This window comes from Psammomys obesus, unplaced genomic scaffold (assembly GCF_907164565.1).
Source record: "Psammomys obesus unplaced genomic scaffold, mPsaObe1.curated_primary_1811, whole genome shotgun sequence".
NCBI lineage: Eukaryota > Metazoa > Chordata > Mammalia > Rodentia > Muridae > Psammomys > Psammomys obesus.
The window spans coordinates 4,531,407-4,550,990 of record NW_026585580.1 but is presented as its reverse complement, the minus strand read 5'-3'; the positions used below and the strand labels follow the sequence as shown (position 1 = coordinate 4,550,990).

The following is a 19,584-nucleotide window of genomic DNA, read 5'->3' as shown; positions in this document are numbered from 1 at the left end:
CGCGCGCCCGCCCGCCCGCGGTCACGCGCCTGGAGGTGGGGGCGGTGGAGGGCGGCCGGGCGGCGGGGGCGCGCCGAGGAACGCGCGGGCCCCCTTCGCGCGCAGCCCCGGGGAGAGCGAGCGCCGCGCGCCGGCGCGCACGCCCGACACACAGCTTTACTATCTCGCGCCCTCGCGCGCCTCCCTCCTCGCCGGGCATTCAAACAGCTCTCCGACGTCGCCAGCCCAGGATTTTTACCCCCGGCTCCTCCGCCGCGGCTCGTCCATCACTACCAGGCAGGGAGGAGGGCGCACCAAGCCACCGGCTCCAGCTCCAGCCTCGCCACCGGCCGGGAGCACTCCTGCCACCAGCCCGCCGCCCCAGCCGCCGCCGCCGGCCACTTCTCAGCGCTCTCTTGGCTTCTTGGCCAATCCGTTTGCTGGGGCGGGGGTGGGTTTGGGAAAACACATCTGCGCTCTTAATCCACTTCCATTTTTCTGTTTGTTGTTTCTGTGGAGTCTCCCTTCAGGGGGCCTCTCTCCCCGCCTCTCCTTTGAAGGCTTCATTCACTTGGATAAGGCGCAAGGCTCTGGCCGCTGGGTACCACCACCCCCACCCCCTTTATATATATTTTTCTTTTTTTTTTTTTTTTTTTTTTTTTTTTTTTCCTGCCTTTCCCCCCCCCCCCCCCATAATAAATCTTAATATTTGAAGCCGAGCCGGGGAGGTGAAAATGGGCAACGGTGATTGGGACCGAAGGGGAGTCTCTCCGTCACTGTTGTTGGGACGTGTGCCTGTGCTGGTGTCTTAGACCAAGAGCCTCCCGGAGCTTTCGGAGTGGAAGGTAAGGAAAGGGGCCTAGGGGTCACCTCTGTCTTCTGGGGGTCGCCCAGGACAGGCTTGGGCTCAGTTTGGGGGAGGGAAGTCAAGGCTGTTGCTGGCGGATGGAGAGGGATGGAGAGGTTCTGAGCTTACTTAAACGCCGCAGTTGAAAAGTTAAGAGAAGTCTGGTTTTGAAGAGGTGTGCTGGATGGGAAGGAATAGGGAGAGAGACCCAGAAAATCTAGCAACTCGAGCGTGATTGAGGTAATTTTAGCGGGGGCGGGAGGGGGTAGGTTAAAAGGAAGTTAGGATAGAGTAGGATTGGGTCTTCTGTTGGGGGAAAAAAAAAATCAGTGGAGTGATGGCGCCGTCTATGTTCGGCTAAACTAAAGTGTCACCCAGAAGATCAGTTTTGAGAATAGCTAAACTCAGTGCTGGTTTGCCTCTCAGCAACAGCCAGATAAATAAATAAATAAATAAATACAACAACATTCTGGAGACCTCTGTGATCATCCCTTAGCCAACCCCTGGTCCATTATTTTCCTCAGACAGATATACAGTTGTTTGAAGAGGCCCTGCAGTGTGTGTGTGTGTGTGTGTGTGTGTGTGTGTGTGTAGGGGGGGCAGTTCAATGATTCATATTTAGTATTATTTAGAAACAAACAAGACTTGGTACAGCAAGAACGATTAAAAATAAAGAGCATTACAGGAAGGGTGCCCTCTCAAGAGATGTGTGAAATCAGCTATTTCCCACTCTTTCTCATCACTGAGAAGCACAGTATTGCAGACATTAACTGTCAAATAAATGGAAGCAGAAATACCGATTTCATAAGGAAAAGAAATACGACCTCCTTTTGAGTTCCTGATTATAAAATGAAGCCCCCTTTCGTGGTTGGAATTCCTAATTTAGACACTTACTGTCACATTGGCTTTCAACGCCTACACTCTATCCTGAAGAACACTGCGCAGACCTGCATTGCCTGCAAAGTGCTGCACGGACACACACACACACACACACACACACACACACACACACACACACGATTGTTTCCAGATTTTTAAAGGATATTTTCACCTCTAAAAGATCATTGCCTTTATTTTTTTCAAATGGGAAAAGCAATCCTCATTGAGCTGTGTGTTTGAAAGAGAAAACGCTGTGCTGATGGTCCTGTCAGCTCTGGGGTTATTTTAAACTGCTGCTGTATAGAGATTTACAGTTGGGGCTCTTTTGGCCTCTGTCAAGACAGAGGGTTTGAATTATAATCTGTAAAATGCAGATCTATTCAGGGACTTTGGTCACTGGGTTGGGAGTGCATGTGTTGGTGTGTTATGCAATGGCAAAGAAGGTTTTGTGCTTTGCTTCAGAGAGGACCAGACAGAGAAGGCATGGAAAACTCTTTAACTGTCTATACCTCTGTCTGTATGTCTCTGCTTATAGAATGGTGGAAGAGACCTCAGCCTAAAGCCTTTTGAAATTAACTTGACCATCACTTTTATCAGCTTAAAGGCTAAACAAACAAACAAACAAACAAAAAAAAACAAAAAAACAAAAAAACACTCTCATTTATTCTGAGAAATAACTTCCTAAGGGTTCAAGCTGAAAAATATTTAAGTTATTTTGGGGTAGCAACTTAGAGAGGTAAATAAAATCAAGGATGCTTTGGTTCCTCAAGGCCAGGACAAAAATAAATTAAAAAGATCTCTGGAGCACTTGTTTAAAAGGCAGAAATTCAGTAATTGAAATCAACTAGGGGCAGAAAAGATGCTAATATTTTTCATGTGCCATGTATAAATCCCAATTTACAAGAGATTACTCTAGCTAAAACTACCTTAATTTTAAAAAGGAAAAGGAAAAAGACCGAAGCAAGCCTAGTTAACTGCAGTTCTGGGATTTTTGACCCCTGACATCGCCTTTGGACACAGATACCAATACAGTGATCCACTTTATGCACCCCAGGAGGGCATGCCGTAGGCAATGGCCGCCTTAGATCTCGTACTCAGTGGCGATGCTGAGTGCCAAGTCTTTCCTGTACATCTCCCCATGTGTGCCCTTTTACCAGATCATGGCTTCAAACTCCTATGAACCCACACAGATGCCCATGTTTTTGCACAGGAATTTCTCATCAGTTCACATGGGGCCCCTGCAAAGGCAAGTAGGGGCATTTGGGAGACCATGTTCCATCTGGAACAAATGATCATTTGTGCTGGTAAAGCTGTGGCTATAATTTATCATGATTACTTTTCGCATTTAAGAGAAAAGAAATAATGCGATGACATCTGCTTCCAGATTATCAGATTAGATTTCGTGTGATGGTGTTTACTGCAGGCAGAGGACTGAGGGAGAGGAAAGGTTGTGTAGCTGAAGTCAGTATCTCAGCAATTAACATGCAGGTTATTGCTACTCGGAAAACCCGTTTTCCCGCTTCACTTGATAGAATGATAATGGATGTGCAGGAAATCCTGGTGGATGAATTAGGACATAACTATTAATAATCTATTAAATGTATTTTTAAATTGAATGTTGAGACTTTGTTCATCGCCAAGAACCACGTGAGGGCGCTGTTCACACAGCAACTGATAATTTCCTGGCAGTATAAAATAAAAATCACCTGCCCTTCTTTTAAAAAGGGCTTTTTACTGAATTCTTGAAAACAGCTGGCTGCAATATTGGAAAGGTTTTGTTTTGTTTTTTGTTTTTTTTTTTTCAATGCCTATGGTCTTCTGCTTGCATTTCACTTCCATTGCCATTCTTACAGGCCAAATGACATAGGATGAAGGCTGTTCGTAACCTGCTGATTTATATATTTTCCACCTATCTCCTGGTTATGTTTGGATTTAATGCTGCCCAAGACTTCTGGTGTTCAACTTTGGTGAAGGGAGTCATTTATGGATCCTATTCTGTAAGTGAAATGTTTCCCAAAAACTTTACAAACTGCACTTGGACGCTGGAAAATCCAGATCCAACCAAATATAGCATTTACCTGAAATTTTCCAAAAAGGACCTTAGCTGCTCTCACTTTTCCCTTCTGGCTTATCAGTTTGATCATTTTTCCCATGAAAAAATAAAGGATCTTTTGAGAAAGAACCATTCTATAATGCAACTTTGCAATTCCAAGAATGCTTTTGTTTTTCTACAGTATGATAAAAATTTTATTCAGATACGTCGGGTATTTCCAACTGATTTCCCAGGATTACAGAGAAAGGGCGAAGAAGATCAGAAATCTTTTTTTGAGTTTTTGGTCTTGAACAAGGTGAGCCCAAGCCAGTTTGGTTGCCATGTCTTATGCACTTGGTTGGAGAGCTGCTTAAAATCCGAAAATGGGAGAACGGAGTCCTGTGGAATCATGTACACAAAGTGCACCTGCCCTCAGCATTTGGGAGAGTGGGGGATCGATGAGCAGTCCCTGGTTTTGTTGAATAACGTCGTGTTACCCCTGAACGAGCAGACGGAGGGCTGCCTGACTCAGGAGCTGCAAACGACTCAGGTCTGCAACCTGACCAGGGAGGCCAAAAGACCACCCAAAGAAGGTAAGTGCCAAAGGAAAGGGGGAACTAGGTGCTAGGGGGCGGGCAGGGGAGGCTTTGCAGGGAAGTAACCCTTTGTGGTTCACTACCCTAGCGGAATCCTTGCTCCTTTATTCTGTCAACTTTGAAGTGATTTGATTTGCCGTCTTCACTGTTGAAGGGCTCTGAAGTTTTAGCCTCCGTGACCTTAGAGACTAGCAGAGGAGATGTGCAGCTCAGCAAGGTGCTGCAGAAGTAGGGGTGGCATATTCAAGAGGAGACTGAAAGAAGTCAGTTTTGCTGGGGGTTGGTTAGGAGGAAGAAGTGTGCCTTTATTCAGGCTGCAGCCCAGGGAATCTACACATGCTTCAAGTGTGAAATGGATATGCAAGCCCAGCAAACGCCCTCTTCCCTCCCTTTCACCCATGTCTTATTCTCTCTCTCCTTTTTTCCCCCATAACCCGAGAACAACCTTTTCCTGAAATCAAGAGAGACCAGTTTTACAAAGGTCCTTATTTTTGTGTAGAGTTATTTTGCACAATAAATCACTATGCACACTCTTTGACCAGTTAAGGGAAGTACAATGGAATCCAGAGTTCCCTGAGTCTCTGCAGTCACCAGCAGAAGGGGCAGGATGGAGGGAATTAAACTACGTACAGATTCTAAACTAACTGAGTTCCCTCTTGCAAGTCTTGCTACTTTCTTTTCCTTTGTTAATATATGGAGAGAGGGAGAGAGAGAGGGGAGAGAGAGAGGAGAATGTCTCAGAAATGAGCTAAGTGTGTGGGGGAAACAGTGCAACGGAAATGTGGAGGAAGAATCTCAAGTATGAGTGACTTGTAGCTCTCACCCATCCTCAGAGGGGGAGCTAGCAGGAGATTTGAGAGTGTGGATTATTTTTAATAATGCAAGAAATAATGGCATATTTTGAGAAAATGACTTTTGCTTGGAAGGTTAATAGCTCTGCTTCATTTGTTAGAGGACAGAGCTGGTGCATACTCTCTCTTGTCCCCCAGCCCTGTGGCCAGAGAATGTGTTGATTTCTTATGCAGGAAATGTTTTCTGATCACCACAAAGATCCCAGTCTGTGGAAAGGGACAGCCAAGCTCCAGTCCCTCTTTCCTCTCCCTCCCCCAACAGAAGTTGTCTTTGTGGCCAATATAAAATTGACACATTGTTGGAAAATTTTCTTTAATGGTAGCCAAGGCTTTGTAGGAGAGTGGAGCCAGCAAGAGGGAAGGAGGGGTGGGGGTTATTTGGAGGAGCCTCGACAGCTTAATGCTGTTTCTCTGCTGGCTGCAATTTGGGGGATGGGAATTATGGAAGAGCAATGGCACAAGGAAAAAAAGATGCTAGAAAATAAGTGCAGGCTAATGGCAGCCAGAAAGGGATGGAAACCTTTTCAGATTTCCACAGGTCAGTGTTTTGTTAACAGCTGTGACTGAAGAAAACAAAGTAGTTTTAAATTACAGGAGTTCCTTTCTCTAGTAAAAAAAAATCCCAGAGAAGCACTTACAACTGCAGGGATGGTATTTAACACCATTTAAAACTCATTAGTGTCCCCTAGAATGAGAACTACAGTACACACAGAAACCGTGATGCCACAAGCTGCCTAGGAAAACGGTTACCATCAGAGGCTAAGCTTTGTTTTTCCTCTTGCCATTTAAAGGAGAATTATCAATGTATTTCTTCAGTGGCTGAAACTTGGTAATCTGCTTGACCCCTGATCAGATCTAATGTGGAGAATTAGTGTAGTTTTGCAGCCTGTTTTCAAATGGAAGTGACAGAGGAAAAGTTGTGAGCTCATTATGCATGCTTTTCAGGGATGCTGCTGGTTGCAAGCATAGGATGTGTAGAAGCTGCATGAGATGCACATTTGATTTGCAGATGAGTGGGCTGTAGGCATTGTATTTGGAAAGCATGTGGGAAATCACATATTTCTTGTTGCTAATCAGCTGTAAAAATGAGGAGGAAATACTTGCATAGGCAAATACATGTTCGTCTTGAATTTTATAATGTTAAGGGAGCTGAACTCCCAAGTTTATATAACAGGATACATTTTTATGCTGTATCAATAAAATTGCACAGCTATATTCTTTGTTGTCTGAGTTTGTGCTTTGTAATTGTCTAGGTGCCTGGAGTTAGAAAGGTGAGGACTTTTAGTTCCTTCTGACAGGTTGTAGTTGATGCATTTATAAGTAATTCTTATAAAATATGTATGAGAGCTTTCCCTATCTCATTCAAAGAAGGCCTTTGTGTGTAGGATCCATTTTTGAAAAAGGATGTGAAAATTTGCACCCTAAATTTTGTACCATTTATGCAAAGTATATGAAATCTTAAATATTTTATATAACTGACAAAATATTATGTTAAGAATGGTTTATTTAATATAATTTCAAGTAAGCTACATAATGGCACCCAGACATTTAGGTTAAAAATTACATACTAAATTATTGCTCATATTTAATTCAGGGTTTCTTCATTTTATGCGATAACTTGTGATTCTAGTTTATAATATGAGCTTTTAAAACTTTCACCTTCATTTATGGTATTTGATGGTCATATTTTCTAGGGAAACATATTAACTCTGCTGAAGGTGTTAAAAAACTTAATACAAGATTATCCCCCCAACAATACTGGGCTTCCAGTTCATTCATTGTGTATGCTATGACTAAAGTCTCTGTGGTGCTGATGCTCATGACAAATTGTGCCAAATGCTGGTTGTCCAGAATGTGTGCACTGGGGTTACAAGAACGGAGTTAGCACCAAGGAAAGAGTAGGCCCTCTGCGGTGGGTGTCTAAGAGATGATTTGTACTAAAATGTTATTAATCAACATGCAGAAATTGTTGCTCTTTCTAGTGATACCAACCACTAAAAACTAAAGCAAATCTCTGTACTCGTACTTCATTGGAGAATCTCATCTTAGTAGATTTAATAACCTTCCTATGTAGAGTCTTATCTGGCAGAGTTGGGGGTGACATCTGCTAACAGAAAGTTGCCTCTCATTCCCCCTAGTGTTGTTGTTTTTTTGAAATCATGAAAACAAATTTAAAAAAATGATTTGACAGTTTAGACAGTATATGGTTTTTAAAACTCTTTATTATGAACACACACACATATATTGTATATATTTACATATGAAATGTATTTAAATATATTATAAATTATATAATTAAAATTATATAACAATTATGAAATTAAGTAAATACTATAAATAAAAATGTATTTGTATACATATATATTTATTTAAAGAAACTTAACATTAGTATCTACCTGACTTTCGATGGAATTCTGGGAACAGATGGACAGTTCTTCACAAAATCATTTTTACGTTTTCAGTAATATGCTTTATTACTGAATATGACTCTGGACTGTACAGTTAGAATTGGTATTTTGGGGTGAGATCTATGTCACTACTTCATTTAAACGGACACTATTAAAACAGTTTGGACAGAAAAATTCCACAGCAGAATGTCCAAGTCATATAAGAATTCTTAAAGGAACCTTTGTTTGCTGCTATCATCAATGCTCTACTTATGTGAAGGGAAATCGGGATCCTTGTGTATAGATTCCAGGAAATCTGCACACACTCACTTATTTGTCTTTCAAGTCTGGATATGCTAATACTGAATATTACAGCTCCCAAGGGAAGATTTGCTTTGTGACTGTGTAAGCTCTTAACTGGGGTGTGTGTGTGTGTGCTCACGTGCACACAGATATTAATAATCTTGAGGAAATTTTCGTCTCTTTCATCTTATTTCTTTTTTCTCTTGCCCTATTTACTCTTACATTATATTTTGACCCACCTTTCATCTTCTCTCTTATCTTTCTTGGATCTTGACTCTTTTGTGAATAATTGTTATCATTGCACCTTCTTCATCAGAGGGTAAGTGCATCTGTTTTTCCTGGAGAAAACAGACCCTGAGGTTTGCCCTGTCTTTTGCTGTTTCCTGCAGCCCTTTCCAAAGACTGGAGTTTTACTCTAGCACTTAACCATGATGCAGTGTGATTTTCCCATTGTGTTACCTTCTCCTTCTTTGCTTTTGGGTTAAGTTAAAAAGCCTAGGATTTTGAAATTGTTAGCCCAATTTTAACAAAATTTCAGTGACTACAGGTTGAAATGCATGTTAAGTGAACAAAACAATGAAGTTCTAAAAAGGAAAGATATTAATGTATTGATTGCAGTCAAAGGAGTATTGATGAATCATTTTGGGAAAGAAGTCACCTTTTACTCTCTTCTGGGAGAAGATGGATTCTATTCACAACATTTCCAATTACGTTAATGCATTGTTGATGTTAGAGAGTGCTCTCCAGTGTGTTCTAATGATCCTTTGAAAAGAGCAAGAAGAATACAGGTATTTAGTATTGCTTCATAATATTTACTTGGAAATATAAATGATAAGCATAACTTGTTAAATATGACCATCCAGAACTGTGGTTCTAGGTCGCAACCCCTTTGGGGATCAAATGACCCTTTCAATGGATTTACTCAAGGCCATCAGAAAACACAGATATTCACATTATGATTCAAAAGAGTAGCAAAATCACACTTATGAAGTAGCAGCAAAATTAATTCCATGTTTGGGGTCACCACATGAGGAACTGTATTTAAGGGTCACATTGTTAGAAATTCACATCATTGAAAACCATTGGTCTAGACGATGATAATACAGTTGCTACATTTTTCTGCCGACATCCCTGTGTTTCTCTTCTACCTCTTACATGACCTCTGTAGTGACAGCAGTTCCCATACCCTCCCTTGTACAATAAGCTTGTACAGAAAAGCATGTTTCTTTGTGTTATTAGCTCTTTATTAGGAACTATACATATTGTAGTGGCAGAATATGACCAAAAAATGAAGTCCCAGTCAATCAAAATGCTGACGTTTCCCCTTTTTTCAATTTTACAAGTTTACCAACTTAGGAAATACTTAACATATGCAGTGCTTATGAAATAAAACTCTTTCTATGTGGTTTTGTAAGTAGTCGTATCATAATATTATAAAAGACTTGAAAATTAAGTGTGCCTGTGTGTCATGCACATAACAGTTGAGGCAGAAACCATAAGGTTCAATAGGTCTTTGTGACTACTATGGCTAAGGTACTGAAATTATGTTTCCACAAAAACTGAGCATTGATAGTCATTTTTTGAAGTAGTTATTCTGTGAAATACAGTTTTCTTTAGAGTTAACTTGATATGTATTGACTATAAAAGTCAACTGGCTCTTGAATCAAGAATTAGTGTAATTAAAAAATGAACTTTTTCTGGGTTTAGGAGATAGCTTAGTCAGCAAGGTATTTGCCACATAAGACCTGAATTTTTTCCCCAGAACTTTAATAAAAAGCTAGGTTTAGTGGGCTGCTTGGTAAGTCAAGAACAGGGAAGTGGAAATCAAAGGATCTGTAGCCTACCTGGTAAGTTACATGCCAATGAGAAATGTTGTGTCCAAAAATAAAAAAGGTGGCAATGCTTAGTGCTCAAGATATAAGAAAAACTCATATTGAGTATAAAAATAAATAATGAGTTTAATGATTAGATAGTTTAATTTTATCAATATCTATGAAAACTTGATTCACCTTACTAATACTCTCTTTTAATATATCAGTAAAATACTTCTTTATTTAATGCCGGAGAACCAGTAAACTTTCTACATGAGTCACTTCATTGAATTGAAAACAGTGGTTTGGTATGTATGGGCCTGAGTCCATAGAATGACTTGGCCATTTTTGACAAGCAATATCATGAGTTGTGAATAAACTAGGAATTATATCTGTGAAAAAGGAGTTGTACTCAGTGAGATTGTTCCTATCAACATTTGACACATTTCTCAAGTTATGTTAGTGTTTTTTTTTCTCCATTTGGTGACTTATTTTTTTTTCCTTTTTCTTTCATTAAAACTCACATAGTTCAGAGATTTATAGATTCTTATAAAGTATTCTTATAACTTGATTAGCATAATAATAATTTCATAATAGTGCACAGTAACACACACACACACAGACATGATTATGTAAGTCTAGGACAAGTTAACCCACGGTGTTAAACTGAATTTTCCTAGTAGTCAATAGGTTTTTGCCTTTTAATTTTCCATAAAAACAAACAAACAAACAAACAACAAAAAAAAAACAAAGGCTGAACTCACACTCTCCTTTGTTTCTTCTTGTGAGGAAGATGGAGAGTGTTAACAAGTCAGAGTGATGCTACCTAAAACATTAGGCAGGCCGCAGCTGGAGAATCAGTGTGTGTGTGTGTGTGTGTGTGTGTGTGTGTGTGTGTGCGTGTGTGTGTGTGCGCGTAAAAAATACCATTGGCTTAAAAACACTTTTTCCTTAATGTGTTTCCTGATGTGCAAATATTTATTTCAGGATCAGGAGGCACAAAGTTCTTAGCTGTAATGTGTTCTGTGAGAAATTCTTTAATGAATGTATTCCTGCAGACAAAACAAAACAACACAAAACAAAATAAAACAACAAGCCAAGGAAGTAGTTGAAAATTTAAAGAAAAGTTTTTATTATTTCTATGTGAACATGGTTGAAATTCTGAATAAACCAAAACAAATTTTCAACAAATGCTGTGAATTGTAATGGATAATGTCTAGCCAGGGTAGCTGCACTCCATTCTGATGAATGGTCCTTCAGCATGTACGGCATAGAAGTCTCACACATAATTGTTGACTGGGGCATATTCCATCAAGCTTTAACATCTGCACACAGTAGAATTGTTTTTTACAGTTGCTGTAGTTTTGATTAGTGATTATATAACACCACTGTGTGGTATTCTGTTTATCAGGTGGCTTACGCTATCTTTTACATTTTTATTTTCATACATTAATTTAAAAGATTCTTTTTAAACAACCAAGGTTTTTGAAATCACTTAAAATTTTACCCCATGGAGACCTGACAACATTTTAGATTGTGATTTAATTATTGGAACTTGTTTGTAAGTTTAGGGCATTTAATAAAGGACTATTAAGACCTGAGCATGTGTACATTTTGCATAAGATAAACAAAAACATTTATAGAATTCTATATTGATGGAGGCATGACTAATACTTCAAATAGATCAACCTAGTGGTATATGACTCAGCCTGGAAAGCTGTCCTTTGGATATCTTTGCTTATAGGCAACCAAGCTATTTAAGTTAAATTGTTTTCAAGTATTTTAATCTTTGCTGCATGATACAAAATGAAGCTTATATTTGGAGATTTGCCTTGCAAAGGAGTTCTCTTCAAATGCCAAAGGATTCTTTTCAAATGTTTTAAATCACTTAGAAGAAAAGTATGGCTTTGTTGTTATTTCTTTCACAGAAGTTAACCAGTTTTAACAGGACAGTGAACACCCTTCAGCTTCTTATATATTCAAATATAAGTAAGAAAACAAAGTATTTTAGTTTTGGTATGAAGATTTTGAAAGAAAAAGATTTTGAAATTATTCTTAAAGCAAAATTATAAAATGTCTGTATAATTCTTTTGAGTTAACCTTTAAAATGTGGTCTAAAAATTCTACCAACAGAGAACCAACCTACCTACCTAGTTATCAAGATGAATCATTTATCTTCCATTAGTAAAGAAAGTTCACCAAATAACAAATACATAGGAATCAGCTGAACAAACAGCCATCTTTTCTTAGGTCATATATGTTTGCTATGATCCTTTCTCCTCAATTTATCACCAACCTGAGCCGCCTGGGAAGAGAAAACTCAATCAGGTTGGGCTGTGGGCATGTCTGTAGGGCATATTCTTGGTTATGTGAGGGAGGGAGCGTCCTCCCTGGTCAATACCACCTCTGAACAGGCCTCCGAATGTGACTAAGAAAGCAAGCTGAAGTGTTCTTCAGGAAGATGAGAGAGGTCCACTGGTCTGACAGTGGGTGCTGGTGTTTCAGATAAAACCAAGGGAGGAAGGTCACAGGTGCAGGTGTCCAAGTGTGGGAGGAGCATAAGCGAAGGCTGTGGAAGAGGGAAGGAGGGCGGAATCGGAAGGATGGGAGGAGACGAGGGAGGGGGCCACAGCCAGGATACAACGTGAATAAATTGTAATAAAAAAAAAAAAAAAGAAAGCAAGCTGAGCAACCCCCAGGCAGCAACTCAGTGAGCCATGTTCCTTGAGGTATTCTGTCTCTAGTTTCCTGCCTGAAGTCCTGCCCTGACTTTTCTAAGTGATGAACTATTGCCTGAAAGTGTTTGATGGACTCTGCCTCTCCTCCTCTAAAATGGTTCTTGCTCGTATCTCACTGCAGCAACACAGAAAGCAAAGTAGATGACTGTCGCTCAGTGTTGTGACAGCGTTATCTGAAATTATCAAGTGGAAGGTAAACAGTGTTCCCATTATGTGAACCAAAATAACTGGCTTGGTCACCTGACCCTAAGATATAATATTCCAAGAGTTTGTCTTAGATCATAAGTTTGCTTGGTAACTGAGAATTGTTTGGAAAAACACGGAAATGACATTAGAACACCAACCAGATAAGATTAGAATGCTTTAAACACATATAGACATTAGTGAAAAAGGAAATTTGGACTCCAGCATAGAAAATCATAAAGGTGAAAAGACTTTTTGAAAATTAATAATGAGTAAATGAAAAAGTGCCACAGAAAAGTTTACCCTTCTGAAAAATTTCTCTTGATGTTTCTTTTAAGGTGAGTTTTAAAAAAAATTATACATTTTTTGGGGGGTGGGGGGAACCCTAGTTTCTCTGCTTGCATCTCTAAAAAATTAATACTTTAATTTTCATTATATGTTTTTGAATGTTTAAAGACTCTTTGTTTAAGAAGCAAAGTGCATAAGCATTTCAGGTGTTAAAAGAACACAACTAAATCTCCCAATCAAGAAGTGGCAGCTTGCAGAAATTTACTGCAGGCATTGTTTATTTAATCAATGACTGTATGTGATACATGCTATTTATACCAATATTGTGTGGCCTTAATACCATGATATATCATTATTATCAAGCAAACAACAATAATGTAAGTGGACAAAATAAAATGCTCAAGAATTTGGTAGTCCTAGCGGTTCCTAACAATTTCGGGAGTACTTGAATCTATGTCTCACATTCTTCAAATTGTAAGAATCTTTCACCATTGCCCAATTAATAAAACTTTCATTTGCAAATACGTAAAGGGGAGATTGCCTCTGTTGAACACAACTATTGTCAGAATATGCATCCAGCAACCTCTCTCTAATGTGAAAGAGCACGGTCGTTGTAGGATTCTTTGATAACCAGTTAGGACAATGATCAGAGTATGACTCATGTTAAGACCGCTGTAACTAAATCAGTGCTTCTATCCATTAGATTACTATTCTGTTTTGGTATGCATTAAACAGATTTGATGATTTACTTCAATAAAATTTTAATATCCATTTGAGTCTAGGATCACTACATTTAAGAGAACATGTCCCAAGTTTATTTTGACAGTTTGTTTAGAAGTCCTCCCATCATCTGCCTAGTATTTTTAATTTATTATTAGTAGTTTAGCAAATCTGTGGTTTGGGGAAAGCCTGCATGCCTATCTATCTAATCTGTGTATCTATCTATCTATCTATCTATCTATCTATCTATCTATCTATCTATCTATCTATCTGCCTTTTTTTTTTGTTTGTTTGTTTTACCTAAAGGACCTTGAGGAATAGCCACTTGGAACAGGAGATTAGGGAGTTGAGGGCCTGTGACCTTTGTTTCTAGTTTGCATTCTTTGGGTGGGTTCCATGCCCTAGATTGTGGTTGCAGTGGCTGTCTGGTAGTGCCTCCTCTTAAATGCTATGGGTCATTGTCTCCTTACTCACTTGAACCTGTTGCTGGTTAATGCCTTGTTGTATCTTGCATGATCTCTGCCTTCTTTGATTCTCACATTACCTTAACAGAAGGCAGGCTATTTCTTCCTGCAGCTCTCCTAAAACAGAGGTGGTGTATAGCGAGGCTAGTAAAGCGTTTTTTATGGCCTCTGAGGCTGATTGGAATCCAGTGCTGAATTTTCATCCTTCCCTTCAGTGTGCTAAAGAATTAATGGAATAATTAACCCTTAATAATATTAATATTATTTCTAACATCAGTATGGTATAATAATAATATATTTTTATTATTCGTGTAACATCAGTATTTTATAAGTGTTCACCTTAATCACTACGTATAACTCATGTTCTCCAAAAAGCTTTTCTATATTTATCATCCAAGGTGTTAAAATATCTGGCTTACTATACATAGACTTTTAAAACTAAGTAACATTTTGTATGTGTTCATATGTATGATATGTACATGTGGGTGAGAGCGCCAGCATGCCATGGTTGCATTTGTGGAGATCGGAGCACAGCTTTTAGGAGTTACCTCCTTTTCCCGTGGGATTTGGCGATGGGATGTACATAGGTCATTCTGCCTACACAGAAGCTGCCTTTCCCTGCTGACCCTCTCAACCCTAGCCTCGGTGTCTTAATATTAATGTGAGACTGGGGCATTTTCAGTATCTTAGACATTTGAAGATTACATTTCTGGGGTTGACAGACAAAAATCAAGCAGTTTCAAGATTTCAAAATGGAATAAAACGGCTGGAAAATGAAGTTAAAATGGAAGAATAAAGTGAAACCGGGATTTCAGTTGTTAATTCATTATTGTTTTGCAGATTCATCTCACTCACTGTGTCCCTTAGAGCATTAAAAAGCAAAAGTACACAACTTCCTAAACTTCTTTATTATGTACCAAAGTGACGAAAAACTTCCAAGTATTCCCTTAAAGTTTAATAGAAAATATTATATTTATTTCTTCTTTATTGTCTAGCCATTACTTGTTTTTCATATGTAGAAAGTAGCCTGAAAAGAAAAATAAGTGACTTTTCCCCCTAAATTTATTTGTACTGCTTGATGAGGGTTTGTGAACTAGAATCCCCTGGATGTTGGGAAAACATTTTAAGTTGACTACTCAAAATAATGGTGGTGTGGAAAGGAGGGCACATTGTTCTGGCAAGCTTTCAAAACCCTGCTAGTGCCCTGCAGACTGAGGAATTTCAGTGTGTTTTGGCTTCCCAGAGAGGTCAGCCTCCTTATAGATCTTTCAGCCTGTGGTCAGCTACTTTTGGCTGGCCTCACTCTTTGTAATTTAAAAGCTAAACAATGTGTGTGCTTAAGGGATAAAAAATGCCTAAGAAGTTAACACAGTACAATGGCTTTTTATTTTTAATATGGTTTAATTTCAAATGTGTTGTAAAGTGGCCAGAAAACTGCTTTTAAAAATCATAGCTTATAGTATGTTCAAAATCTATCCTCCTGAAAATGTGTGACTTTTTATCCTTTTGTGGTTTCCTTGGAATTTTGTGATGAGCATAGGTTGGTGTTGAATTGCTTATAAAGGGCATAAATGAATTTTAGACATAATAAATAGTACATGCGATGGCCTCTGGTCTCTGTCATGGGACCACAGAAACCACAAAAATGGAGCAATGATATTATAGAGTAAAAGTTCATTCTCTAAATGGCTAAACTGACGAAGGCATGAAAAAGAAGCCTGAGACAGATTGTGCAATCATACACGTTTTTCATGCCTTAATGCAGAAAATATTACTTTTCTCTAAATTCAAGTCAACACATAAAAGATTAAAGAAACAACCAGCCAACAAGATGTTTAGTTGAAGCAGTCAGGAGGCCTGGGGCCCTACTGCTCAGTCCCTCCCTTTTCCTGTGCTGGTCCCAGAGCAACTGCACCCGAAAAACTGCTGCCACATCTCAGTCTGCTTATACGGAGTTTGGGAAGGTTAGTATTATGCACTCATTTACAGTATTATAATTGCCTAGAACACGCAAGGACCATCGTTTTGCTTCTATTATGCTCTCTGTAGAACAGAATCCATACTCCTAGAGCACACACAAATGTTCTTAGTTTTCTCCCATACATGCTCCTCCCCACACAATATAATACTCAGGTTTGTCTGGGACGAACGTCCGTCCTTTGTGCAATCAATCGTGCAGGCCCTTGTGTACGCCAGATGATGTTTATACATACTGGAGAGTATGTCACCAATGTTCCGTCACTTCCAAACCATGTGTCATCTGTGGTCTTTATGATCACCTGTCAAGAACTGGGCCACCAAGTCATATCTAGGTTTGCTTTGCAAAGTTTTATAGTATAGAATCCATAGAAGGTCTATGCCAAAGACGAGACCACCTCTTTACTCTGTTTCATTTTAGTCAAAAACAAAAAAACAACAACAACAAAAACACAACCTCTCATGACCTACTTCTTGTACTTGCCTTGTGACCATTTCTTTAGAGTATGGAGCCTGACAGTGTGTAGACTTGAAAAAAGACACCATGTGTTGTTGTTGTTATTTTTCTAGTTATTTAGACTTCAGACAATTTCCCCAGAGGACTTCCAGAAAAAAATCCTCCTGAAAATTCGATTACTACAAGCATATTGCTTGTTCACATACTGGTTTTCCTTGAAAGTTGTGAATACTCATCTGAGACACAGTGCGAAGTATTCAAAATCTCCGATTTTATTGTAACTCAGCATTTTATTTTTTGTCCATACTTGTCTTCAATATGTGAGTGCACAAATGTGGGTGTGCATGTGTGTGGGGAGATAGTAGAAGAGATTAATGGCAGATAACTTGATAACTTCCTCAATTGCTCGTCATCATATATATTGAAGCAAGGCCTCTTGTTGACCCATGAGCTTACAAATTTGCATTGGCTACCTAGCGGGTTTGCTCCAGGGATTCCACGTTTCTACCTCGGGAGGACTGGAATTACAGTTAGGTTACCATTCATGCTTAATATTTACATCAGTTTTGGTCATTACTCTTTGGGCTATGTGCTTAAGTGGCAAGGGTTTTATCAGATGTTCTGTCTCCCTAGCCCCCAAAGTCTATTTAAAATATATAATTACAATCAGATTACACTGTGGTAGATTCCTTCTGATTTTCTTTTCTTTGACCCTTGATCAATCGGCAGTGGCCAACATACACAAGAAAAGAGGGAACTCTGTGGTTTAACTCAAAGGTGTGTTTGGTGCTGCACTTTAGCCTGTCAGTTATGACTCAGGTAAGGGTCTGCTGAGGAATAGTCACGGTGATGGTGTTCAATGGAGCTCTGACTTATTGCTGATGTGCTCAACAATTCACAGAGAGTGGTGTGATCATCACGACCTCGTACTTTATTTTGTGGGAAGGGCCTGACTCACACATGCACAGACTAGTCTGGAGGATGCTGTGTTCGCACTTTATGTCCACGTGACTCCGAAACTCACTTCAGTTATTTATCAGAATTTTTTTTTCCTCTAGCTTATTTAAAGCAAATCTTAAATTTGATGTGAGAATCTTGTCTTCTAAAGAAACCATTCATTATTTGTTCTACATTTATTATGCATGGCGCTGAGCTTCCTAAGGACATCCTCATACATGTACATAATGCTGTTTGATCATATTGACCCCCCAGGCCATACCTCTTTCTCCTGTCAGTCCCTTTATTTCTTTAGACAGGTTGGCTTATTTTGTGTCATATACATGCAAAAATTTATGCATCTATGTGAAGTATAGGATACACAAATGAAAGTAAACACAGTATTTGTCCTTTTGATAGTGACTTAATATACTTAATGTGATAATGTTCAGTTGAGTCCACTCTTTGAAGATGATACACTTTTCCGTCTTTATAGATAAGTTAAATCACTTTTCTGTGTTCATAGTACATTTCCTTTGTTCATTTTTTTTAATTGATGGATGCTGTTTGAGTCCATGACTTAGATGCTGTTCATAGTGCCTTCAGTACACATCAGTTTGCAAGTGCCTGCATGATATGTTGCTGCAGAGTGCTTTGGGTAAATATGAGGGAATGGTATAGCTAGGTCATACGGTAGATCTGATTTTGTTGTTTTGAGGACTCTACACTGATTTACTAGGTGTGTTTTGTTTTTAAAAGTTACTTGCCTATAGGCTACATCTGAGCAGGGGGTCTAGGCAATCTCCATTCCTGGCCCTTGGTTAGAGTGTTGTCTTTGCCGGAACCCTGGGCGTGTGTGTGTGTGTGTGTGTGTGTGTGTGTGTGTGTGTGTGTGTGTTTGTCTTGTGGAGCTTCTGTCCCCTTCAGGTATTACTATCTTCCCTTTCTTTCATAAAATTCCATGCATTCTCCGCAAAGTTTGGCTATAAGTCTCAGCCTCTGCTTTGATACCTCGATCAGTAGAGTCTTTCAGAGGCCATCTATGGTAGGCATCTGTCTTATTCCCTGTTTTCTTCTGCTTCCGATGTCTATTGCATTTGTCCTTCTGAACGAGGATTGAACATCTTCCCTAGGGTCTTCCTTGTTGTTTAACTTCTTTAGGAGTATAGATTTTAGTATGTTTATCCTATATCATATGTTAAATAACCACTTATGAGTGAGTATATACCATGTGTGTCTTTCTGCTTCTGGATTACCTCAATCAAGATGATCTTTTCAAGTTCCCACCATTGCCTGCAAATTTCATGATTTCAATGTTTTTTTAATTTTAATTTTTATATTAATTACAGTTTATTTACTTTTTATCCCAGCTGTAGCCCCCTCCCTATTTTAGCGAGTAGCATTCCATTTTGTAAATGGACCACAATTTCTGTATCCATCCCTCTGCTGAGGGATATCTAGGTTGTTTCCAGATTCTGGCTGTTATGAATAGAGCTACTACAAACATGGTTGAGCAAATGTCCTTGTTGATACTTGAGCATATTTTGCCTCTCTGATCACCTTCTTAGGGGAGGTGCAGCCTTGCCAGGCCACAGAGGGAATACTATGCAACCAGTACTGAAGAAACCTGATAAATAAGGGTCAGATGGACCCTATCAGTGGACTAGGGGAGGGGCATAGGGGAAGAAGAGAGAGGGAAGGTGAAATTGGGAGGAGAAGAGGGACTGGGCCACAGCCAAGATACAAATTGAACAAATTGTAATAAATGACAACAATAATAATAAAAATGCAAATGATAAGTTACTTGCATTTTTCTTTGTTTTAAAACTAAACAGAAGATAACTGTTGTCATTTGGTGAACCATTATTTTTACCTAACCAAGTAACAAATATTCATTCTAGTCTGGCAGTTTCAGTAAAATGTGTCCTATTCACGGAACTTTTTACTTTCTGCTGATCTTCTTTTCTCCACCCTGTTGTTTACTTTCTCTCTTTGTTCCTTCTCATTTCTTCCTTCTGTTGTTCCCTGACTTCTAAACAATCACACAGCATAATGAATTATTAACATTAATCCATCAATTAACCATTGAGGCAATTTACTGAGAGTCTGTTATTAATATACATGGCAATAGTTTTT

General features: G+C 39.1%; 1 protein-coding gene across 3 annotated transcripts in view; it reads left to right on the top strand.

Moving 5' to 3' along the window:
* The first annotated feature begins 704 nt into the window (after nucleotides 1–704).
* The window catches only part of Adgrb3 (adhesion G protein-coupled receptor B3), a 772,331-nt gene continuing 753,451 nt past the window's right edge, over nucleotides 705–19,584 (top strand). For all 3 annotated transcript variants that reach the window (XM_055606172.1, XM_055606179.1, XM_055606163.1), the window contains exons 1-2: nucleotides 705–824; nucleotides 3,559–4,330. In XM_055606172.1, the coding sequence (XP_055462147.1) occupies nucleotides 3,574–4,330 (757 nt within the window). In that variant the 5' untranslated portion in view covers nucleotides 705–824; nucleotides 3,559–3,573. The remainder of the gene's footprint in view (nucleotides 825–3,558; nucleotides 4,331–19,584) is intronic.